Source organism: Lates calcarifer, linkage group LG2 (assembly GCF_001640805.2).
Source record: "Lates calcarifer isolate ASB-BC8 linkage group LG2, TLL_Latcal_v3, whole genome shotgun sequence".
Classification (NCBI taxonomy): Eukaryota; Metazoa; Chordata; class Actinopteri; family Centropomidae; genus Lates; species Lates calcarifer.
The window spans coordinates 5373022-5397135 of NC_066834.1; the positions used below are offsets into that span (position 1 = coordinate 5373022).

The following is a 24114-nucleotide window of genomic DNA, read 5'->3' on the forward strand; positions in this document are numbered from 1 at the left end:
TTTCCCTCTCTGAATTGTCAATGCGCACACTCCACTATCCTGACTAACGCTGACATGACAGCTTGACTGGTCTGTTTGCACACGGACTATTCCTCTCATCCGTAGATGTGGATGTGTGAGCACCAGTGTGTGCAAGAGAGAGAGAGAGAGAGAGAGAGAGAGAGACAGAGAGAGAGAGAGAGATCAGAGTAATGAAGTGAGGAGCTATGTTGTGAGTGAGCTAATCAAAGTGAACCATGCAGGGCCACCTCTCCCTGTGATCCAGACTAGATGACCCAGGGCCATAATTAGTCTGAGACTTTCATTCTGATAGCAGCAAATTAACAGACTTCATTAGGCTTTTCTCTCTTCTCCTCTCCTCCTCTATTCCTGCCATACCAAGATCATTTCTAAGTCAAATCCACTATAAATTGCTCCTGCACGAGCACCAGAGTACCAGTCAACTGAGCTTCACAAAGACGACATGTTCTCTCTGTGATGTATGCAAGTGTACACATTTAAAAATAAATTCACATATCTGGACTAAAATTAATGACGCTACATCAAAAGATTCACAATTATTTAGAAGCCTCTGTTAATCAGTGTGTACTGGCCTGTGGGGATGCATTTTAACAGTACCTCTATTCTCAGTGGAGTAGTGCCCTCTAAAGGCCTCTTGAAGACCTACCAATGGCCTCTAAATGTGTGTGTATGTGTGTGTGTCTGTGCTAAAATGAGTATTTTCTGACTACTCTGTCATATCAGGTATGAAGCATTATTATCTCCATTTCATTTCACTATGTGACAGCGCCAGTCCGATCTGAACAGTTGTTAAGCCCACCCTAACATTTCCCAAGTCATTCAATGGATTGATGACAGCCTAAATCATTCATCTCTGAAGTCATTTGCCATTTTTCCATTTTTTTTCCCTCCCTGTGCTGTTGCAAACATGTCTGTGCCCACCCCTTCACCACTTCCCCTGCCCTACATACACAAACCTATGTGTGTAGATGAAAAATCACCGCAGAAAAATAAAGTCGCGAAAGCAAATATGTTTTTAACGAGCAATGCCATTACTTTGGTGATATGAGAACATAAAAACACAAATTGGGAATAAATTGAGGTGCTGATGCTTGAGAAACTGAAGCAGAAGAGGAAAAAAGGGGGGGGGGGGACAATGGAGGAAAAAAGGAAAGAAGGCAAAAAGAGAGGTTAACCAAACACACAAAAAGTAAGAGCCAGTGACCACAATGAGTATGTGTGGCAAACATGTGATACGTGACAATTTCAAGCATGTCAAGACATCATCACACAGGTAAGAGGTGTATTGGTGATTGCTTATAGTAAAAGTAAACGCAGGAGCCAATTTAACTGTAACACATCAGCCATTTCTAACCAAAACACAAATTTATTATGGGCAAATCTCAAAATATATATGAAAATAGTAGTCTGCACAAAAAAAAAGCCATCTGTTCACCGTGTGTATTATGTGATCAGACACTCCTTTTCAACAACAACAAAAAGAGCCTTTAATGATTATGCATTTGATGAGATCTCTCATAATGGCACAAATTTTCTGCAGCCACATGAAAAGTCATTATAGAAGTAATGGTGTTCTTCAAAATGTCACAGCAAAAGCATAGTGGGGAGGTGGGGTGGGGGGCAGGACGACAAGCGAGACAGAGTGTGAGAGAAAAAATACTCAGCAGAGAAAGTCCATTTGATGTGAGCAGCTATATACCAGTGGTGAGCAATACTAACTACTACACAGCATGAGATGGACATCCTGCAGCTTTCCTCAGATACTGAGTGGTTCAAAACAAACTATATTTAATGCTCTCAAAGTCATTTTCACAACTGATTCTACCTCCTACCCTCAGTGAACACAACTGGACTGCATGCACCTTTGAAGGTAATATACGTTAACACGTTTTATTTTCACTCTAATACAGCTGAGTATGGTAACTTAAGTCAAAGTATAAATAGATATTTTTTAAAAAGACTTTTACTCTTACTTCCATAAATATGAGAAACTTGACTTTTTTTTCTTCAAGCATTTCATTTAAAAAAAGACCACCTACTACCCTGTTTTTTTATCCTTTTATCCCCACCTCCTCTAGTCCTCGATCTCTTCATAATTCCTCTATGATGGTGTCCACCAACCTCTTCAGCTCCTTTTGTCTCATTGTAATTTGAAAGCTTACTGACTTCCCTGCACAGTAGACCACAAAAGCTATTGCTGTTCTAAGAAATACACCCACCTTGCATACAAGAGAGCTATTAGCTATCACTATATGGATATGGTAAGTGGCTCCAATTTAGAGGTAGTGTGAGGGTTATTGTAGTGAAGACTGACAGATTAGAGGCATGGGTTTGAATGATCATGACTGTGAGTCAGACAAGTCAGGACAAGCTGTCAGCTCTGACCTCTACCTCCCCACTGAGGAGCCCTCCCTTGATCATGAACACTCCTAAATCAACCACTAACTCAACCACCCATACGAGCTTAACCCCTCCCACACACAACCACCATTTCCATCAAGTAGTCCCCCCAAATATGCTTGTGCCAACTGTCAAAACCCACACAAACACGCTTCCTTCCGAGGCCATTATATTCATATGGAAATGGGCTGTCTAATTAACTCTTACAGCATGCCAGCAGCAAGAGGAGAGCTTGTCTTTCTTCAACTTTCTCTTTAACAGGCTACACTTATCTGGAGAGCCTGACCTCCACTAAGAACACAGTATTAATGCTATGGCAAGAAACATAAAAAAGGGGATACTTGTGAAGCATCTTGTTTAAGTTTGGAATACCCACATCTTCACATCAGACAACTTCATAAATATTAATTAAAATTCAACTTTTCTTTGTGATTACCAACACAGACTAAAAGCAAATGTACGGCGACAATGAGGAACACACCAATACTGATTACTAGTAATCAGCTTGAGGCAAAATTGGGCTTACAATGTTTGCACAGATCAGACTAATGCAATATCTTTTCACACAGCACATTAATTCTTTTAATAACTTGTCTTAAGATTTAAAGTAAACAATGTAAGAACCACTTCTCATAGCTTCTGTATTGCTCACCTCACAAATGCCAAGTGCCATGATTACTTTGTAACTGCTTCCCCAGTGCTACATTTTCACCCAGGTAGTGCACAGCTGTTGCAGGGAGATTCCATTAACACTGCAGGTTACCCACTGTGTTGCTTTCTATTCATATGGTATCTTGGTCACAATTCTGTAATAATCAAATTGAGGGTATCCTTTATCAATGTGTAAATGCGTATTTAAGTTGAAGTAATTGTACTGACATCAGCCTCCAAAATAGCAAGTTACTCTGGCAGTACTTTAAAATGTTTTACTTATCATATTTATTAAGGAATGAGTGATTATTAATATTAATTGTAGGAATATTACAGAGTTGGAAATGATAACTGCAGTAAGTGCAGTGCTTTTGAATTGCAATGCAGTACTTGCTCATAGTGTTTCCCTCCAGCATAATGTTTGCCTTTAATATACAAACTGAATAAGCAGACAGAGTTATTTTATTGAGAGTGGCCTGATTTAAAATTTCCTCTGTACAATACTAAGTATTTATTTGTTAATTTGAGTCCCCATTAATCGTTACATTTACATCCTGGGTGTACACAGTTTAAAAAAAATAAACAGTAGGCTATGTTGGCTACAGGTTATTAACAGTAAGTGAAATTACATTTCTCATGCAGTCCTCCCAACATTCTTTTTGCTATTAAGAGCAACTTCTGTATAAAGATATTTTCAACAACTTAGATAGAAACCATATGTGTGTAGACCATTACTTATTATCCACTTTCCACTTATTCAATAGTAGATAATACTCGGTGTCTGGTGGCATGTCTTTATTCAGATACACTGTAGAATCATGTCACCAAATCACAAAAAAATGAAAAGGAGAAATTATTCATCTGTTTCTTAAAAAAAGCAATTAACACACTTTTTTTATTTCTCCATTTCTAACCCTTGCATCCTACAACCCCCTTTCGGTTTTGCTGTGTCTCATCTTGCAGTGTTGTAACTTTGGAGTAGAGGTAGGTTATTAGCAGATACCTGTATCCTGGGGAGAAATGGCAAAGTGATTTTGTGATCTTTGAGGGCTTCATCTAATTGGATGTTATTTATTAGCCGAAAAGAAGCCTGAGGAAAGGGCAGCTCTCTTCATGCTGTTGCTCATTTTCCCAGCACTATGGTGATGAATCCATCTCTCTGCCCTCTCTTGATAAATAGAGCAAGATGGAAGGAAATAGCTGGTTTATTCCAGATGTCAATTACGATACCTCTACTTAAACCATGGATGCGGGTATGACAAAATTATTCATACAGTAACATGTATGCATAACAAAAGGCAAGAAAAAGAAAATAGCTTATCCAAACTGAGGGTTTAAGAATAGAGGTTATTTGACCTACAGATTTTAAAGCCATTTAAAGTGAATTTGGAATTGTGATCTTAGGTAAATAACTGACTTGGCTTTAGTAAAAGCATTTCATTTGTGGTGGTATTCTTTTTCAAATGATGAATAAAAAAATATTGGACAAAAAATGGAGGAAGCAGTGTGCTAAAGATAAATTTCTGATGACATTTCTCTCATACCTTACCACATATAACATAATTTCATTGTACAGTATATGTTACTATACTATTATGGTGTGAAAGGTGGCTTGTTGGAACAAAAAATATAGTCCAATTAAAACTAAAACACCATTAAATGTATCCTTAAACAAACTGTGTGTGTAGCCAAAACCTAATATAGCTGATCATGTAACTTAAACAGCCCCATTAATCAGATCAGTCCCATTTTACAGAGAGAGAGATGCATTATGATTCCGTTTTATGATCCAAAGCTAAAACTGAACAAAGAATGACAGAGTAGGAGAGAGGCTGCACTCTACTGGTTTGTTTCCACTGATGTCCCTTAATGTTGAACTTAAAGACAGTAATCTCACTGCCAGTAGAACAGAATAAATACAAAAGACCAGATGAGACAGATGAGTAATACAGTAGATAGGGGACAAGTTCCACATATCCCTCAATTCCCACCTGCCAGTGTCTCTAAAACATCCTGTGATTTTCACCCTGTCTTTGTGCTTACACCCACAGGAAAGCCCTGCTATACATGTTTTATCTCTATCTATTGACACTGATGATCTCAAAGAGCTTCTCCAGAGGCTATCTGTGAAATCACAGAAACTACAGAAAAGTTCTGAGAGCTGTCAGCGTTCTCTCTGGGCGTCCACTCACTACATTTGCTTGTTTGTTTCTCCCTTTTTTCCTCTTCTTCTCTGTTCCACTAAGAAGAGAGGCTGAGTAAAAAGAAGCACTGTCTGTCTCGCTCTCTCTCGCTCATTCTATCCCTTGTGCTTTCAAATGTTAGTGATTAAAACTGTATGGATTTCAAAGAAATAATTATTCCTATGATATTGCAAACTGTTAATTACTGTGATATTACAACCATTCTAAAGGTGGCAACACTTCAAATTAAAAGTTGTATGGTTTGATCACAAAACAAATCTAGGAATGTCTGCTCTGCTTCTGTCATTTCAATACTGTAGTAAAAAACCAAAAAGTAAAAATTCTAAAATTAGTAATTAGTAATCAATCTATTAATTAATCATATGAAATTACACAGAATATCAACTGATGCTCACAATCTACACCACCAGGATGATAAGGGCATATACTGTATATACTGTAAACGACATGCAAATAGAATCAAGACAACAATGTAGACAATGCAAACAACCTCAAGAGGTCACACAATAACTGCACATGGCTGAGGTTGCTATGGCAATATATGAACCATGGCCTAAAGTGGTGAGGGTAGCAAGAGTCTGACCAGATGAGCTTCAGGAAACTGAACTGAAAATACTCAAGAGCAGCCTCTCAATGTTCAACCTAACATGGGTATCAACACACCAGAAAAATTAGAACCAATTTGTGTAAACTTTATCAATTAATAACGAGCCCTATGGCCTTTGCTGTAAGGCAATGGAATAAACCTTTGAAAACATATCAGCCAATGAGCACAAAGATGATAGGATTAAAGAAACAGCAGGGAAGCAAATCAACACTTACTAATGATATTTCTTAAGTGCATACAGCAAGGCCACCAACACAATCACCTATCTAGCCAAAAACTCTAAAAAATCTGAACGCAGACCACATGCTCTTCGTTAAAAGAAACAAGGCAACGTCAGGTCAGACGTGAAAGAAATAAAACTTTGAACTACAGTGTGAAATGCTGCACAGCCTCACAGAAACTTCTAAAATTCCTGTTCAAGTTCAGAGGATGAAAGGTCCTGCTATTTTGAAACAGTGAGCAGTAGATGTTATTACAGTGCACCACAAAAAAAATAAAGTGAGAGGTGAATTGAATCAATGCACTTAGTGGTCAAGAACTATACTCCAGTCTGCTACTTCTGCCAGGTCATGATGAGGGCACATTCTCCTGTGCTTACTGTAAGCGAAGATGGTTTAAAACACAAATAATTGAACTGCAACCATTGACTGTTAATGTTGAGTATTGTCTATTTATTTTCTAAGATTCCACTTAAGCTATATATCTTTCCTTGCTTATTGTCCATTCCAGCAGTAACCAAAGATGGATGGGGATGTTGCAAAATCTGTCCTAATGTAATGGGCATTTGCTCTCTACAATATGCCCTTTATATCTGTAATAATCTGCACTTATTTTATAAAGATTTATGAGATACTCCTGACTCTCTGTGTACTTGTAAGGTTTACTCAGGGATAGATGCTGGGATACTGAAAACCTTTAAGTATTGAAATTTAAACAGGTTCTAATTAAAAAAAAAAAAAAAAAAAAAAATAGAAAAGAAAAAATGCTGCACACAAATCTCATCAGGCCACCATCACCAACTTATGGAAATGATTTCAGTGCAAATACCAAAAAATCTGTTATGGTTACCATCTCGCAGAAGCTGACATTATAACCTCTGAATTAAGTGTGGACATAGCTAAAACTGGTAATGTAAGTTGAGAAGAAAAGCAAAAATACCAACCTTTGGTTTCTGTTCCAGAGGAAACATGAAGGGAGATCATGCAGCCAAGTGGAAGTTGCAAGCACAGAATAAAGAAAAAAGCAAGAGGAGAAAGGGAGAGAAAGAGAGACAGAACAAACAAGAGAAAGAAGAAACGCTGGTTAGTGATGTTTGAAATAAGCATTATTTCAGACACTTTATTGTCAGTAGAGAGACAACAGAAAGCACTGCACTGAATATAAAGCGATGTTACAACCCATAGAGAGAGATTGTGAATGCATTAACAGAAAGAAAGTATCATTGTTATGAAGGTGGACAGTTTAGGTTCAGTATATACTTCTTCACAATAATGGACTTGACAAATGTAGAAACAGAGCAGGGCTATAATATCTCATAATCACAAAGAAGCAGAATTGCCGAATATCAAGATCTGTCAATTCATGCAAAGTCGTAATGTTCCAGAAGTGATTCAAGTCACCAGTGGCATTAATAGTCAATGATGAGTGTCTCATAATCACATCAGACATTGCAGGTCAGAGCCTAGGTTCTCTCACTTAAACAGAACATAATATTACACAGATTTTCTGCTCTTAATCCATGCATTAACTTACTGACGTGCCAATTTACAAATTTTGTCTGTCACATTTTTAATACAGCAGTGATTATAGCAAAATGCATGTGAATTTCACTTGTCATGAGCAGAATGGGATTTGAAAGATTGCAATGAAGAAACTGAGACTGTAGATTCTGAACTGTTTTTGAGAAAACAAAAAAAAAAACATTCCACAAGCTTAAAGTACATAAAATAATTTTCTCAGGGACTTCAAATTCTTTGATGTGAATATTTTCCACAGAAATATATGATTATATATTCCATTGCCCAAGTCCTCATGTGTTTTTCAACAAAAATTCTTCCATAAAAAACAGAACATAAGTCCCATCTGGGATATGTGCATTCATGAAATTTTAGAAATTACCATAAAAATACATTTTTGCACTCACTTCACTGTTACTCACTCAACGGGTCAGCAGACAATTTGTTACATTGAATTACAATAGCGCTACAGCTCACACCACTTTGAGTTCTCTCTCTTTTGAAGTTCCCTGATGAAGCTCTAAGATGAAGGACTCCTCTCGACCCTTACGGGCTCCACCCTCATCATATGAGACAGTAACCACAAAGACTGCAATTAAAGCCCTCAGATGTCAAGGGAACAGATTAAAGCTCAGAGTTCAGAGGCAGAGAGTCTGGCATCATTAGCTATGCTTAATTTATAATCTGTGATTAATAATCACAATGAGATAACCCTCACTCATGGATCTAATGATTAACTTCAGTTAACCCCTCACCATTCATACTTAACCTGAAAGCGTATGCGAATGACTTTACTGTTGTATAGCACCTCCTCTCTCTCCAAATTATATGATCAATACACAAAGAACATGGCACAACTTTCACACACCCAGTTTTGAAGCAGACTGGGGATTTATCCAGCGCGTGAACGCCTCCCGCCCCCCACCCCATGACACAGATATATGACATATGCATGCAAATATGTCAGCATGCATACTGCATACTGTCTATACATACAGTCCACAAACTCTCAGTGGAACAGCTCATGAAACAGCATGTTAGAAGCTGTATAAAAAGCAGCTCAATATGCTACATGTGAGGTGGTGAAGGGGACACTTATTCATTCATTTCTGTTAAGTATTTTTGGTAGCATTTACATGCTCTGATTATAGACAGTAAAGATATCATGAAACGTGAGGAAGAGAGATGCAACAAAGGTCACTGGTCTGACTCAAACCAGGGGAGCCACTGCTTGTAGTTGGCATCTTCACCTCTAAGCTACAGTGTGCCCAAGGTCACTTGCTTTGTGTGAATCAGAGAAAAGTCACAAGTATTTCTGTTTGTGCACCTCCATTTTCTTTCCAAAATGTATTTCTTAAACTTACTGCATGAGATATGCTCAATTAGTTTGAAATGCATGTTATAATAAAGTTGAGACTTCGGTTTTGCCTTATCACCCAATAATTACAGGTCTCCATTGAACAGTTTACAGTGTAGAATGTTTTTGAATGTAAAAACAAATAAACACATATATATGAGTCCGGGCATGGTGAGGTTCATTTGTATGGTTTCATAGTGAGGACATCTGAGCAGTCAAAAATCTCATTATTTTTTAGAATTGAAACTTAGAATTTAAATCTAATTTAATCTGTGGGTCTCAACAACCTCATTAACCTGTGCACCCACCCTGATTCAGTTGGTTCTTATAAAAGCAGATAAAGACAGAGCATTTGCATGCAAATGTGTGACAGACAGGAACAATTCTATTTAATACATTCTATTTCAAGGGTTGTGGGTGTTTTGCATGTGATATGCAACAAACAATAATGCATAAATATTATCATAAGTAGCTATTTATGTAAGAGTTTACAAGTCACATTATGTATGTTTATGAGAAAATTGCCCCAAAGATGATGTGAGATTTAATCTGTATGAAATAAACTAACATAACCTTTCAGTTGTACACTATAGGAGGACGATAACATCTCAGGAAGCCAGTAGGAAGAAATAGGACTGCGTGCCTAGAGTTGCAATAGCGTGAACTGACCAGACCCTCACTGGCAAAGTAGAGGGAAGGAGGATGGGAAAGATTCAAGACTGTGGTATGAGGTCAAAAGAATGAAAAAATATGTATGTTTGTGCATGCGTTGGGAGGTGGGCTCATGTTAGGGTATAGAAAAGGAAGTTATTTAATGGGTAGACTAGTAGAGATCATAGTAAACAAAGGTATTAGGGCTCTAGAAACTGTACATGAGCAGCCTTGGAGCAAAATCTTATATATTAAAGTCTACAACTGCTGCCTGAATGGTCTGAAGACCCCAATTCAAGGAGCAAAAGGTGCAGCAGCACCATCAACAGTGGTACTAGTGGCTTTATGAAACCCACTTTGTTTCCCTCAGGAGTTTAAGATCTCTGCCCTTTGAGAAAAAAGTCAAATTTCAAACTATTCCTTTCCATTTGCTTCCAATGGCTACTTCAGAAGGTTAGCTTGAGAAATATTGAGGGGCTGGCATTCACTCCACGATACACAGATTCACCCCATACCTACTATTTCCCAAGCTTTGAAAAGCTGATGGGACGGTTTATTATTTTGTGACCACAAGCAGAGACAGACACTAGTCTACAGCCATTTTATCTTACACAAAGCAAGCTGTCCACCTACACGCATTCACTCTTGCAGAGAAGCAGTTGTGTTGTAAGAGAGAACAGACAGGGAGAGAGAACTAGAAAGTGATACAAAAAGAACAGCAGGGATGGAGTTGGCCTCTCTGTCTTAGCTTCCAGTTTAGGAGCACTTAAAAGCAACTTTACACTAAATGATGGAAAAGCATCACTGCACTGACCTCTATGGGTTAAAAGTCTGTTGAACTTCTGACCACATAAGTGATCACAGCCACATGTGGTCAGTTGTGGCTTGTTGTTCTTGTGATTATAGCCCGCTAGATATGGAAAGGGCATGTGGTTACCACCAGCAATAAAAAACAGACTATGTGTCCACTCACCAATTCATTTGGTAAATGGACTACGCAATGTTGTATCTAAATGTTACATGAACATCTGATTCAGATTATGAAGAACTTTTTCTGTCCTTCAGTTCTCTCCTTTCTCTGGAAATCCATCAAGAACAGGACATAAAAACCTCATGGTGGCACAAAAGGAAAAGTCAGGAATTACCAAAGTCATGAATGGCCATAAAAAAATCCCATGGTAAATCATCATATTAAATATTGAGGTATTCCAGTCTGGACCAAGGACCAGACCAAACAACAAATCAACGAGGAGACATGCTACCAACATGACAAAAAATAGGCTGGACTGGAGTGAACTAAGTGGATGTGTTATATAGATATACATAATAATATAATAGATAAAGAGATAATCATCTCTATAATTAATTCAGATTTTTGTCTTGGCATCCAAAATCATCCTCAACAGTTTTAAAGGTTTGAGATGAATATTGAATACAAAAAACAGAAACTAAATTTGACCAGTAGTTTACATGTTTTTGCTGGCAAAAATTAAAAAACAAGGTTTATGTCCAAAGTAAATGTGTTTGTGTTTGTACATGCACCCAGATGTTACTGAAAAGAGCCCAGACAACCTGTTTGTGCACAGAATGGGTGTCATAATTAATAACAGTGTGTGGAAGGGGCTTTTTTTTTTTTTAAATGAGTGAGGAAATGGGAAATCAACAACATTTTCATGCAGCAATGTACAATCCTATCTGACCACCACTATTGATTTACTGTAGCAGGTTACAATTAGACTTGATATATATTCCTTGTCACTCCTGCAGCATTTCTTTTTGCAGCATGCATACTAAACCGGTTGTGGTTGTGTACATGTGTTTCTGTGTAAATGTCAGTGCCTGATGTGTATGTACATGTCAGCAAAAAATACTTGATTAAGTATGTGACATCTTGACTTAACAGTGGTTTTGACAAGTCATTAAGTCACTGGCAACTATGGTCTACATACAGTAATATTTAAGTCTACTAGACAAAGCATAATTGTGTATTGCAAATATTTCAAAATGTACTAAATTGCCCAATTAACTAAAATTCTGGGTGTTCCCATCAGTCATGCCACAGTTGCCTGTGCAATCTCTTGAGATAAACATGCTCATGCAAATATCCTTTCATTGTAACTGGACTGGAAAATTATTGCAATTTTAATGGTTAAAAAATATAAACAGACCAACCACTAAACTATGACTATTTTGCTAAGTATGGCCACAGAGCATGATCATGTTTAAAACATATTTGTACCATGCAATCTTTCCAAAGTCATACTTTTCCGCCTGTTTTGCACCTTATCTGTTAAGTAACAAGTTTCAGTAACAAGTCTCCATGTTTGAAAACCAACAACATATGACATCACATCCATTTGTGTACTATCTGACAAGTGACAAGTGATGAAAACAAGGCCAATGGCTAATGCACACAGATATTCACCTCTAATGACTAATTAGGTTGTTTCCTTGAGGTTTGATACTTATCTATAAGGCTGAGGTTAAGTAGCTATACTCAGATCGCTAATGAGTCCAAACACAAACCATACAGTGACTAGAAAATATGTGTAACTGTAGTCACTTTCAGAAGTTATTACATTTGCTTATAAAAGAGCCATTAGATGAGGCTGCTTGGATAAACAAGGAACTTGTGAAGGATTGTTCTTCTTTGGAATAAACAGTTTCAGTAGAGAACATTTAGTTGACTTTAGCTGCTTTTACAAAGACTCATTAACTCTCAAGTGCTGAATACCTGGCACTGCTGAGGGTTGTAGTAAGTAGAAAAAGAAAGCATCTAACAGAAGCTGAAAGGCGACATTTTAAATAAGCCTCAAGATGATACATACGTCGTAAGGACTTTATTAGAACACAAGTACTATAAAGGTACAACAACAACCAAAGACAGGACAAACATTGAGGAGAGATCCAGGTTGAAGTCTCTTCCTAGTTCTGGTAAGTTTAAGGTATCAGATACATTATTGTAATGAGCAACTTATCAGAAAAAAATTTACTTGAATTTTAGGGGGAGTTTGCAAGGTCAATGTGCTGCTCTTTGTAGGCCCAATAATTATGGGTTATTTTGGACAAGTCAATAAAAGGAACTGATTTCAAATTATAACCTGACAAATTTAGGAAGAAAATTATGTGCAGGCGAGTGAAAAACAACCTTGCAAAAATAATTTGTCAAAGAAAATAAACCCTGTGATACTGTGTATGTTAAATGGCCAGCAAAGAGAAAACTGAAAACAGAAAACTTCTACGCTGGGTAAAACCAACCTTTCCATTTCTCACATGATAAATCAACATAAATAAGCAAACACACAATTTAAAAAGTCCATTCTAGGTTGCTTCCTTTTACCCCCCCCTACCATTCAAAATGGGCTGTCACATCTTCTGTGCTCAACACTATTCTGCAATTGCTCAATTAGATTCAACACATAACCTTCCAAACATTACAGAAAGACATCTCTTCACTGTTTTGTCCCTAATTGAAAGGTTCCATTAATTTTTATTGTTTAGGACAGGACGTGTATCAGAGGTTTACAGCTAATGAGCAGACACCTGAGCAGAGTACAGAAATCAACTCATATCATCCAGAATGGTCTTAATTTAATTTTGTTTGCTCTGACCTGCTTGCTAAAAAGTAAAATACTCTCATTTATCGCAATTTGCTGACTGAGGAGACGTGTTAAAGTAGCGCTGACCCTTTGCCAAAAACCAAACTAGCTATTGCCACTCTGAATAGATAAACAGTGGAGCCATAAAGGATATTACCACAGTGAATATAATGTCTACTTAGACAAATAAATATGTGTTTCACTCTCCCAAATGCAGCAAAATACATTCTGGTTGAATGTGTAGTTCCAGCCATCTCTTAACACTATGAATAATATATTTTTTTTTTTTTTAAATAAAAAGAAAAAACAATCATCGTATTTTATTTACACTTGATTAAGTTGAGGTCTGCCAAAAATACAGTGATGGTCTCAAAACAAACTGTTTCCATTCCCCATCCAAACTTGGCAGTTTGTGTACAGGATGGCAGGGATTCTCTTAGAAAACTACTGCAAGAGGCACAAACATCACGAAACAATAAGGAAGTCTGAAGGGATATAAATGAATATTTAATGAGAAAAACTGAGTGAATACTGTGTCATACTGTGTCCTTTTTAATGTTTAATGCTGATCCAGATGCTGCTGCTCTTAAGTGAGATGAAACATGATGCTACATGGCTGTGTTAATAAAAAGACAAGCCCAAATGCTCATATGCACACACGTACATTCACTGCCACACAGGAGCAGCTGCAACTGGGTCCGACTGCTCAACCCACCAGTCGTGCTGTTCCTACAACCTCCACTGGGATGGGAAGAAATGGAGGAAAACAACTAAGAAAATGGATTCAAACAATGTGAAAGGTTTGATTTTACTCAAATGCTTCATGCATTCCTCACCAAATCTAAAATGCAGTAACAAACCACGCAGATGGCATACTGCAGAGAAGGAGTGCTTTTGCATGCCTCCTCATATGATGAGAAGTGTGTTTCATAATTACTGTAAAATAAGACACTGTGTGTGAACACATGGATACACTCTAGGTCATAACCTGAACAGAAAAGAACAATTGTTGGCTGGTGGACAGCCTTCCTTTGCCCTCTCCAGAGAACACCTGCTAGACTACCTGTTTGCCATTTAGATCTGCCTCCATTATTCAACACCTTGACGGTGGAGAACAAGGGTGCACTGGTGTGTAGGGAGGTCTTGTGTGCCTTGAGAGGAGCAGCATAGAGTTGTGACAGGTAGATAACACCTGGATGAATAATTCAAATTGGCGTAAGCTAGCTGAGTCAGTGACAAGACAAGAAAGAAAAAACAAGACATGTGAATAAATCATCAGAGAGGGGACTAATAGACCAAGCACAGGAGAGGACAAGACTGATAACATTTCTTGCTACCTCCTGCTGTACCTTTAATCATTCCAACAACCTTGTACATGAATATTCCAGATCTTGCCAACCATACTAATGTAACCGTTTGGTGTCTCACCATGTACCATTACCATCAGGAATAGTTAGAATAGCCTACCAAAATCTAAAATTGCATTACAACCTTGGGGACTTTGATTCGGCATGTGCTAAAACTGGTAAAAAGGAGAAAGACATGATATGTGAGACTATAGACATGTCTATTCAGATAGAGTTGGGTAATATTTCATTATTGTCATTATTATTAGTAATAGTAGTAGCAGTAGTTCTGGAAATAATTCTGAAATTTTTAAGCCAAAATGTCACAGTCTTGAGTGAGAAAGTTGGGACTGTACAAGAATGGAGGTCGTTTGGACATGTCCTGAGGGAAGGTCTAAATAAAAGTAAAGCTCACTGGAACAATATGTTATGTAATAATAAGTTATAGATATAATTAATAATATATGAAGCACAAATGTTTGGTTATGTCAAAACATATGCCAGTTAATGTCAATAAAGCAATCTCAAAGTACAAGTGCAGCAGTGAGTCAGATAGGTGTTAAATAACTATGAATATAAAAATGTAGTGAGAGCCTGACCTGTTCTTTGCGAACCAAAAGTGAGAGCAACTTTGCTCAGTAATTCTGGTTTTGCATATTGGTCCTCATCAGCCCGCACCCAGAAACAGCCCTCTGACATTTCCTGGGGACGAATCTGAAAACACACATCCACAGTTCAGCATATTTACTTAACACAGGGCTATATATTTTACAAATTATAGAGGCTACAGAGAGAAACTGCATAAGAATATGAGGTGAATGAAGACTATTCCACATGAACTATATGGAACTATATATGAACAATAGCTCTGTCAATTCCTATACAGTATGTCACAGCTGTTAACCTGCCAATTAAAGTAAATATTTATAATATAAACATGTTACCTACAAACCTCTGTTGGGCCAACTGTATAACTGTACTTCAATTAAAATGAAGAAAAACATTCAAGGGGAAGACAGACAACACTGATAACAAACATTTATTAATTTGCCTTGCTTTGCACATTAACATGAAGTACAGGTAGTATATGTAAAGTGTGAAAGTGAGACTCTCATCAGATACATGCATGTATGACATTAAGAAAAGAAAATCTCTATAAATCTCATTTAAGTTCCATTTAGCAATATTTTCAAAATGAATACTTCCTGTAATGTGAAAGGGTCGCTTATACTGTTGATGCATAAGCAACAGTAAATTTTAGCACCTAAAATTAAACTGAAAATTGTCACTGTCAGCCCTAAACTTAAAAAGAGCAACTGGAGCTAAAAAAAAAACTCAGATGTTGTTCTAAGGACTTGGTGGGCCAAAAATAGGCTCAGGAACATTGGACTTAAAATCCAACTGCATTTAGGTGGAAAGTAGCCCAAATGTGTGGCCCTGCATCCATTAGATGTGTCAGCTGATCGTCAAGGCTTTGCTACTGCCAGGTTGTTTGGTGCACTAATCATTAAAATGTTCATTCACCACTTTCTTAAACAGAGTGAACCACTAAAGCAATAGTTGGAAGTCAGAAAAAGTTTCAGAACAGCTTTGTCCCACACATAACCATATGTGGGGGTCTCATACAGCTGTGCCATATGGTTTAGTTTGCTGAACACCTGTACCAATGTACATCTGACATTAAATTATTAATCAAATCACAAAGTGATATCACTTGTGGTGTGAACTAATATTGCTCTGCAGAGAGCAACATCTGTAGAAGTACCACTGGGGCTGCTCTGACAATAACATCTGATCATCTGTTATTTTCAATTATAACTGGCTTGGCACAGAGGTAGGAATTTGTTGTTTAATTCTATGAAAAACATCTGTAATGTTCAGTGCTGCCAATGAAGCTGAAGTTGAGACTGCCAATGAAGTTAAGAGCAGAGAAAAGGCCACTATAAATACCTGGCCTAAATTTTCAGTTTCTTGTCCCAAACTTTTTATTAAAGCACCGTGGGAACATCTCTCCTCATATTGTAGATCATTCACTGCAGAAATCTGAAATTCTACCAGATATTACTCAGAAAATACACACCTAAAATGTACTGTGATCAAATATACTGAAATAGCCTGGCAGTGAATCCTAAATTTGTGAAACTTTTAGCATTAAATTTTTATTCTCTTTGACAATCAACACCATAGTAAACTTCTAATGCATTATATATATACACCGGTATATTAGACTGCATTGTATTGAGATGTCACCCTCATGTATAAAAATGGAGGTGTCTTACTTTGGACCAGTTGAGGCGCTTCATGGAGGTCTCCGGCTTGAATTCCTTTTTAGGCCTGAGGCCATAAGGCAGGGCATTGTGGGTAGGGGAGCCTAGAGCACCCCCAAATCCTAGAGGGGGTGGGGGGGGGGCACCAAATGGTGGAGGCACTCCAGGTGGAGGAGGTGGAGCAGGACAGCCAGGTAAGGGAGGTGGAGGAGGTGGAGGAGGGGGAGTTGGTAACCCAGGAGCTGGAGCTGGGGGATGTGGCCCAGGTGGGAAAGATGAAGAAGATAACGACTGTCGAACATGAGCAGAGGACAGATTCGCAGGTACAGCTCCAAACTGGACAGACAGAGAGATGAAGAAATTTATAAAGGGTCATACACATAACATGCAAAGAAGGCAACACTCATTTTGTGTGAAAGTGTGAATGCTGAAGTTTTGTCTAGACTCTGCATAATAATTGCATCAAAAATACAAATGGTTGCCTAAAATTGTGAAAATGGTCTTCTAACAACACCACTGCAAATTAAATGTCCAGAATGAAGAGGTATTGCTGAGTTAAGTGCATTGCATTTAAAGTCAAGGCTGATTTTTAATATTACAGAATTATAGAAAATGACATTTAGCTTTTATTTGACATTTGAAATCTAGCTGGACTTTGTTTTAGTATGAATGATTATCTAACACAGACAAGATCCAATATTCTTGTCAGTATAGTATCAACTCCTTCATATTCTATTATCTGGGCTGTAGCCACATTTATAATCATTATCAATTATCAAATTAAATACAAAATAATCTAGTATGAAGGACCATTCCCCTAAATTGCCTTTTCACAGAGTTTATGAAGCTGAACAGTCATTTTTTTTTTCCTTTTTAATCAGTTTGAAGGTCAGAAACTATTCTACAGTTGCTGTCTTTTTATTCTAGTTTCAATAAATATTATACTCTGTGATAATTGCTTACTTCATTAGCAGATTTTTCATTTTTTTAGATTGATTCTAGCAAATATTACTATATACAGAATATTTGTTTTGTTTCTAGTATTAGATTTTTACAGAGTGTGGAGCAGAACTCAAGAAAGCCTTCACCCTGATAAATGAAATAAACAGCAAATTCACATTTCAAGGAAAAAAAAAGAAAAATCACTGAATCCAGGAGGGAAAAAATGGAGGCAGATGAACTACAGCATCTGCCAAGTGTGTAGCACAGTATGCTTTCCTGTCTAATACCACTGGGCTACGGATAACGGAGGCGTGTTCTCTCAACCATCCAGCAGAGGCCAAATGCTCATAAACGGTCCAGATTCTGCCCAGAACATACCCACAATGATTTGTTTTTTCCAAAGCTAAAAATCAAATGTTATAACCGAGGCTACAAAGCTTCGTAAATTGTATCATACAGAGCAAATGGCTTATTGATCCATGCACCAGTTTTAGATTAAAGACGCACACTAAAGGTCAGCCCTGGGCCCTAACTCTGCCACCGCCTCTGGAGGGAAGAACATCTTTGCTGAATTAACAAGTGTGCGTGCATGTGTGTTGGTGAGAGATTGACATAGACATGGACAGACAAAGACAGCAGGACAAAGTGTGTGCCACCACTGTTTGAACCAAGGTACTATTTGAGTATGCATTCTGTGTTTGCTCTCTGAAATTGAAAAATTATCGGGAAAATAAAAAGGAAGTTCTCTTTTCCTCTCTGAGTGTGTAGTTATCTTGCTGTGCCAGGGCGTGGGAGCAACTCTCTGGAGTATTGGGGCGGTTTGAAGAGAGGCCCAGAAGTGTGGCTGAAGGGGGTTGTCAGAATAAATTGCTTTTAGAACAATTTCCTCTTATGGGATAGAGATCAGAGAATTAGAAATGGCCAACATGGAGGACTGGTCAGTGTTCTCATTAGACTTAGTGTCAGCCAGCCAGTGAAGCAGCCTCCATGTCAAACCAAACTGCAGGCTCCATTGGATAAGACTCCCCAACCCCATTCCCACCCCTGCCCAGCACCCCAAAATAACGAGAACATCTCATAATGGGAAGTATGACAAGAAAGTTGAATTGCAATTCTGTTTTAGCTTGGGGGGGGGGGGGGGGGGGTTGTGATCAAATGAGTTGTTTCCTCACATCTCTAAAGCATTAACATAACTTTGAAGACACTGAAAACAAAGACATACAGCTAATGTACCTGGGACCTGAAGGCCTGCAGCTCTGCTTGAAGTTCAGCTAGTTTTTCTTCACATTGAACCAGCTGAGCTTGTGCCTCCTGTCTGCCTACAAACTCCTCATCAAACTAAAAAGAGAAACACATATCCAAATTAATCACACAAACACTGATATTGAATTAATGTAACAAAGAATTAACATATACATTATTCATTTAAATTGCTAAAGTCTAATGGCATAATTATTTTATATAATTAACATCCATTTTACCTTGATTACTTTCATTTACTGATTGAATTTCAACCTTTGGTCAAAGACCCCTCCATTAATAAAACCCTTGAAGTACCACACACACATGCCAATCAGTGAGCCCATACTTCTAATCAAGATCTACTGTACAACCTGCTGCTACCCCGATTTCAATTAACCACAGTGGCCAGTCCATTTGACCCAGTTCATTTGACACATACACACACACGCTTGTGAAATCTGTGTGTCTGTGTTTGAGTTACAGTGACAAAGATGAAAAATTGCTGTTTTTGCCAAAACTTTTGGGACAATACATTTGCAAACTTCTGTTTTATCTTTCGTCTTAGCTAGGAACAGAGACATGGACCTAAATATAGCAGTTTGAGCTGTAGCACATTAAAAAGTAGGCAAGAAACATACCATTTATCGACAATGATATGGGAGGAACAAGTTTTACTATATCACTTTTCTCACACTGAAAAATCTAGGGCATTGGCAAAATAGTTATTGACAATAAATACTTTACACCCAACATCACAAAAACATTTCATTTTCTTGCTTATAATATGGGATTTGAGCATTTTAAAGTGATTATTATTTTAAAGCAAGCGGTCAGCCCTGGGCCCTTACTCTGCCACCACCTCTTGCTGAATTAACAAGTGTGCGTGCTTGTGTGCTGGTGGCTAATGCTCACTTTTAGGATGAACTTTTAAGATGTATTTTCCTGTTTTTGGAAACGCATCAGAGACCATTTTATATCCATGCCGTTTTCTATATTATTTCTATATTTTTTCAGAAATAGAAGCCCCCTGGGATTGTCAAAGTATTATTTGCTCTATAATGTGGATGTTTAATTATCTAAATAGATGTTTTTAAAGAGAAAATAAGAATGAATGCCTCAGTGGGTTTTGCTTTGGCCAGGTGGAGATGTAGTGAGATGAAAAAAAAAGAAACGTTTTGTCTTTGTCAATACTTGCCTTCTGTGCCAGCTCAGAAGCTCTTTGTTCATACTCATCAATTCGAGCTTTATCCACACACACCTCTGAAAACAAAAAAGCAGAATGAAAATCATTCATGGTCCTCTGTAATGTAAATAACCAGACAGAAGTGTGTGACTTGCCTAAGAGGTGACTGAAGTCCACATCTAGGCGCTTGCGGTAACTGAAGTCTGGGTCAGTGCCACTACGATGGAGCACAATCTGAGACACACACTCCTCAATGATCTTAAAGTACTGGGGCCTGAGAGTCAGGATAAGTGAGACAAGAAATGCAAGAGAGAGTGAAAAAAGATAGAGTTGCAAACCCGCTAATCATTTTATTTGATTTCATTTCTTGCCTTTATTCCGCTGTGCGTATGAATTTGTAAAAGAGCAGTTATATGGACAGGTTCAGGTGTAAGAGCAACCGAACTGTCTACAGGAAAAGCAGGGTGAGTGAGGAGATATAAGGGAACTGTGGCATATACCAACAACTTCTACAGTTATGCCTGGGCAACCAGCCTGCAAGTCAAAGCAGTTCACACAACAGATGAAATTGGAAACCAACTCACAGAGTATCAATGAATTTTACATATCCAAACAACATCATTAATACTGTTGACATATGAATCTGATCTTATATGAAATTCTTACACGGATTTCTCAGAACACCAAACCTGAATCCCTCATGCTCTCTCAGCCATTTAGAAGACAATGGGTAGACACAGTGAAGGGAAGGGAAAGAAACAGCAGGATAAAAGAGACATCAAACAAATCTTAATTCTTGGGGCTATAATACAACCAACATGGGGCATGTGCTAATGTTACACAAGTTAAAGGTTTTAGTTTCTTTAGAACTAATAAAACACCTACTTATACACCATGTAACCATGTAAGCACTGTTTTGATGACGCTGAGAAATGGGGAGTACACACCTATTAGCAACTGCTGTGTAATCGCAGGAAAAATGTTTGTAGTTGCTCTGTTGAACACACTGATCATAGAATAACCAAGCACATGCCACAATAAGGAAAAGGAGATATATTTGATCTGCTCATTATCTTACAACAATGCCACTGAGAGTCCAAATCCCTTCTACACTAACTCATTAACTAACACTTTGAGTCTTAAAAATAGCAGTTAATCAGGGACACTGCCTTCCACCTCTTCCTAAAATGCTGAGCCTGGATCTGATAAAATGAATACCATGTCCATAATTTTGAGGATTTTGAGGAGCAGCATGATGGAATGAAGACAAAAATATTGAAATGAGTCAAATGGAATGAGGCATGTTGTCAGTCACTTGACTGACAAGCTGCCAGTGTTCTATATATTACCATATATTCTGGACATCAAGAATCCTGAGAATTAAGTAGCTAAAGATCACAACACTAGTCAGTTGCTAGAGATCCAGTACATTAAAAGGATAACATTCAGATATGATAATGCCTTATGAGCCAATAGTGAAAACTATTGATATGAAGAGTATGGAAGTGCCTGAGGAAAACTTCCAAATGTACTTTTTAAAAAAAACTTAGTGCCAACTAAAAATAGTCTAAAGAGCTGCATCATATGGTATGATCATCAGATGTAGAGGTTACAATCCTCACATTTTTAATATAAGATTAATGTAATGAGTGCGATCCAATGATTTGCCCCCAGGATGACAGACCTCACATGCCTATGGAGAATAAATGGAAACTGAGATTAAAACTGAAAAACAAAAGTTATTCCAAGCCCCAAATACAAAATACATTGTTGTGAATACACAAGCACTTAAAGCCACAGGCAACCTCAGCCCAAAAGACCAAAAGAACTCCTGCTTGCATGATGATTGTAACAATTATTCTTATTATTAATCAACTGATTATCTTTATATTTGCTTGAGCCAAAATGTGAGAGAGACCATCACAATTTCCAGAACCCATGTTGACAGCTTCATAAATAAAACAGTCTGATAAATAACTGAAACTATTAATAAATTATCAAATTTGTTGGCTATCATTTTCTGTGAACTGAGCTCCAATCCCCTTAATTACTTTTTTTAATGCCTGTCGAGCTCTGCTCTTTCATGGCACATATGCTGTTATAGCGGCAACATGCATTGTAGTGTAGACCTGGTTAGTCTTAACATTACAAGTATAATCATGAAACAATTAAAATCTGACTTTAACGTCTGTCTAACATAGAACTGTCTGGTAAAATTTAAAAAGAGAAATCACATTCCAAACTTCTTATATACAGAGTAGCGTTCTTAAGGGGGCTCAATGCACACCACCTCAACATTTGGAAAAATCCCAGTAGCTAAGTTACTATCAGACAGTGTGTGTTTTTGTGTGTACAGTAAATATTCTTATGCCATTATTAATGCTTAAAAATAGATGGAACCAGTGTCTGTAGTAATAAAAACATAAAAATGTTAACATTTCAGATGAAGAAAATTAATCAGACAGAGCCAGAGCTGTGAGACACTTCAGGTGTTGTTTTAGGGTGGGAGAAAACTGCAGGTGATGCATTTCATATTCTTCAGATTAGAGCACCATCTTTTGATCAAGCTAAGGTTTAACTCACACCCAGCTGTGAGTGAACCAACATAAAATAAGCCTTTGAAAAGTACCATTAATAGGAGATGAGAAATACTCTGGAGCCATGGCTGTTGTAGATGGCTTGGAGATGAAAGAGACAGCATTCTCTTTGTTAGCCAGTGTCATTGAGAGGATTTAAGGCAGAAGGAGTGAGACCTCCACAAAACATAAGCTCTTCACCAGTGTACATCATTAGCACTGTTCAAAAGGTGCTTAGCCATTTGCTTGTGTGTATTTGGCCAAGATGTGAGTTTAAAATACCATATGACAGTTATCATTATCATCACACCAACCAAGTCACAGGCACAAATGGAGGATAAATGAGGGGAGGCCATAATGAATCCAAGATAGAAACGAGGGATAAAAAACTGCTTGCTTCATTACACTTTAGATAATTAATGGTCTGTGTATGTGTGCGCTGTGGATTTTTACCTGACCAAGTAGTCATTGCGTATAAGCATCAGGTGCTGCAGTATGGAGAGGAAATAGGGCTCTGCACTGCTGTCCTTCACCATGCTCTGCACAATACTGAATACATCCCCTGCATCAGTGCAGAGAGTCAAGGATCGTATGTCAATGGAAACATAGCATTTTCACATAAAAGTAATAATATAAAAAAAAAAAAAAAAAAAGAAATGAAAGATTTGTGTATTTTTATTTTTATTTCATATTTTTTGTTATTTTAGTATCTCATCATGGATAACTACCTTAGCAGTAACATTGAACTTTTCCAATGTATATCAGCCACATTAACTTAAACAATACAGTTACATGCTTCTCTTTGTAATTTATACATTTTTTTTTTTTGAGAAGGATATTCCAGCTCGCTCTTGATGTCCTCCAGCCTATGAGAGAACTCGATCATGTCCTCTTCTTTGTGCTCAACAAATACCTTTAGCTGAATGTCAAGCGCCTCATTCCTGATGGTTGTCAGTTGCTACAGATAGAGTGAGGTAGAAAAAGAACAAAAAGTAAAAAAAGAATAAGAATTAAATAAAAGAATTAAGCAAAATAAATCAGAAAGAAGGAAAGCATCAAGCTCCAATATTCTAAATGCAATTACTCATCATGATGATAACCAGCTCCTCATTTTAATTCATTTGTTTCCTTGGCAGCTACATTGTTTACAACAGATAAACATGTTAGGTAGATGGTATAAAAGCCAGTAGGAAGATTATTAGCCAAGGCACTAGAAACATTATTGGTTTCTTGGTGCTGGCACAGACGGAGGACGTGCAAACTGTCCTCTGTGTTCCATAAATTATTTGCTGGAGCAAATCTACAATATTTCACTGAAGTGGACAACTCATT

At 37.6% G+C, this 24114-nt stretch overlaps 1 protein-coding gene across 1 annotated transcript in view; it reads right to left on the bottom strand.

The window, feature by feature from the left end:
- The window catches only part of LOC108887995 (protein diaphanous homolog 3), a 152415-nt gene that overhangs the window by 96119 nt on the left and 32182 nt on the right, over positions 1–24114 (bottom strand). The window contains exons 11-17 of the mRNA XM_051074353.1: positions 23622–23740; positions 23236–23352; positions 20362–20480; positions 20219–20283; positions 19015–19119; positions 16852–17175; positions 15172–15286 (exon numbers count right to left, since the gene is read on the bottom strand). Coding sequence (XP_050930310.1) covers positions 15172–15286; positions 16852–17175; positions 19015–19119; positions 20219–20283; positions 20362–20480; positions 23236–23352; positions 23622–23740 — 964 coding nt within the window. The remainder of the gene's footprint in view (positions 1–15171; positions 15287–16851; positions 17176–19014; positions 19120–20218; positions 20284–20361; positions 20481–23235; positions 23353–23621; positions 23741–24114) is intronic.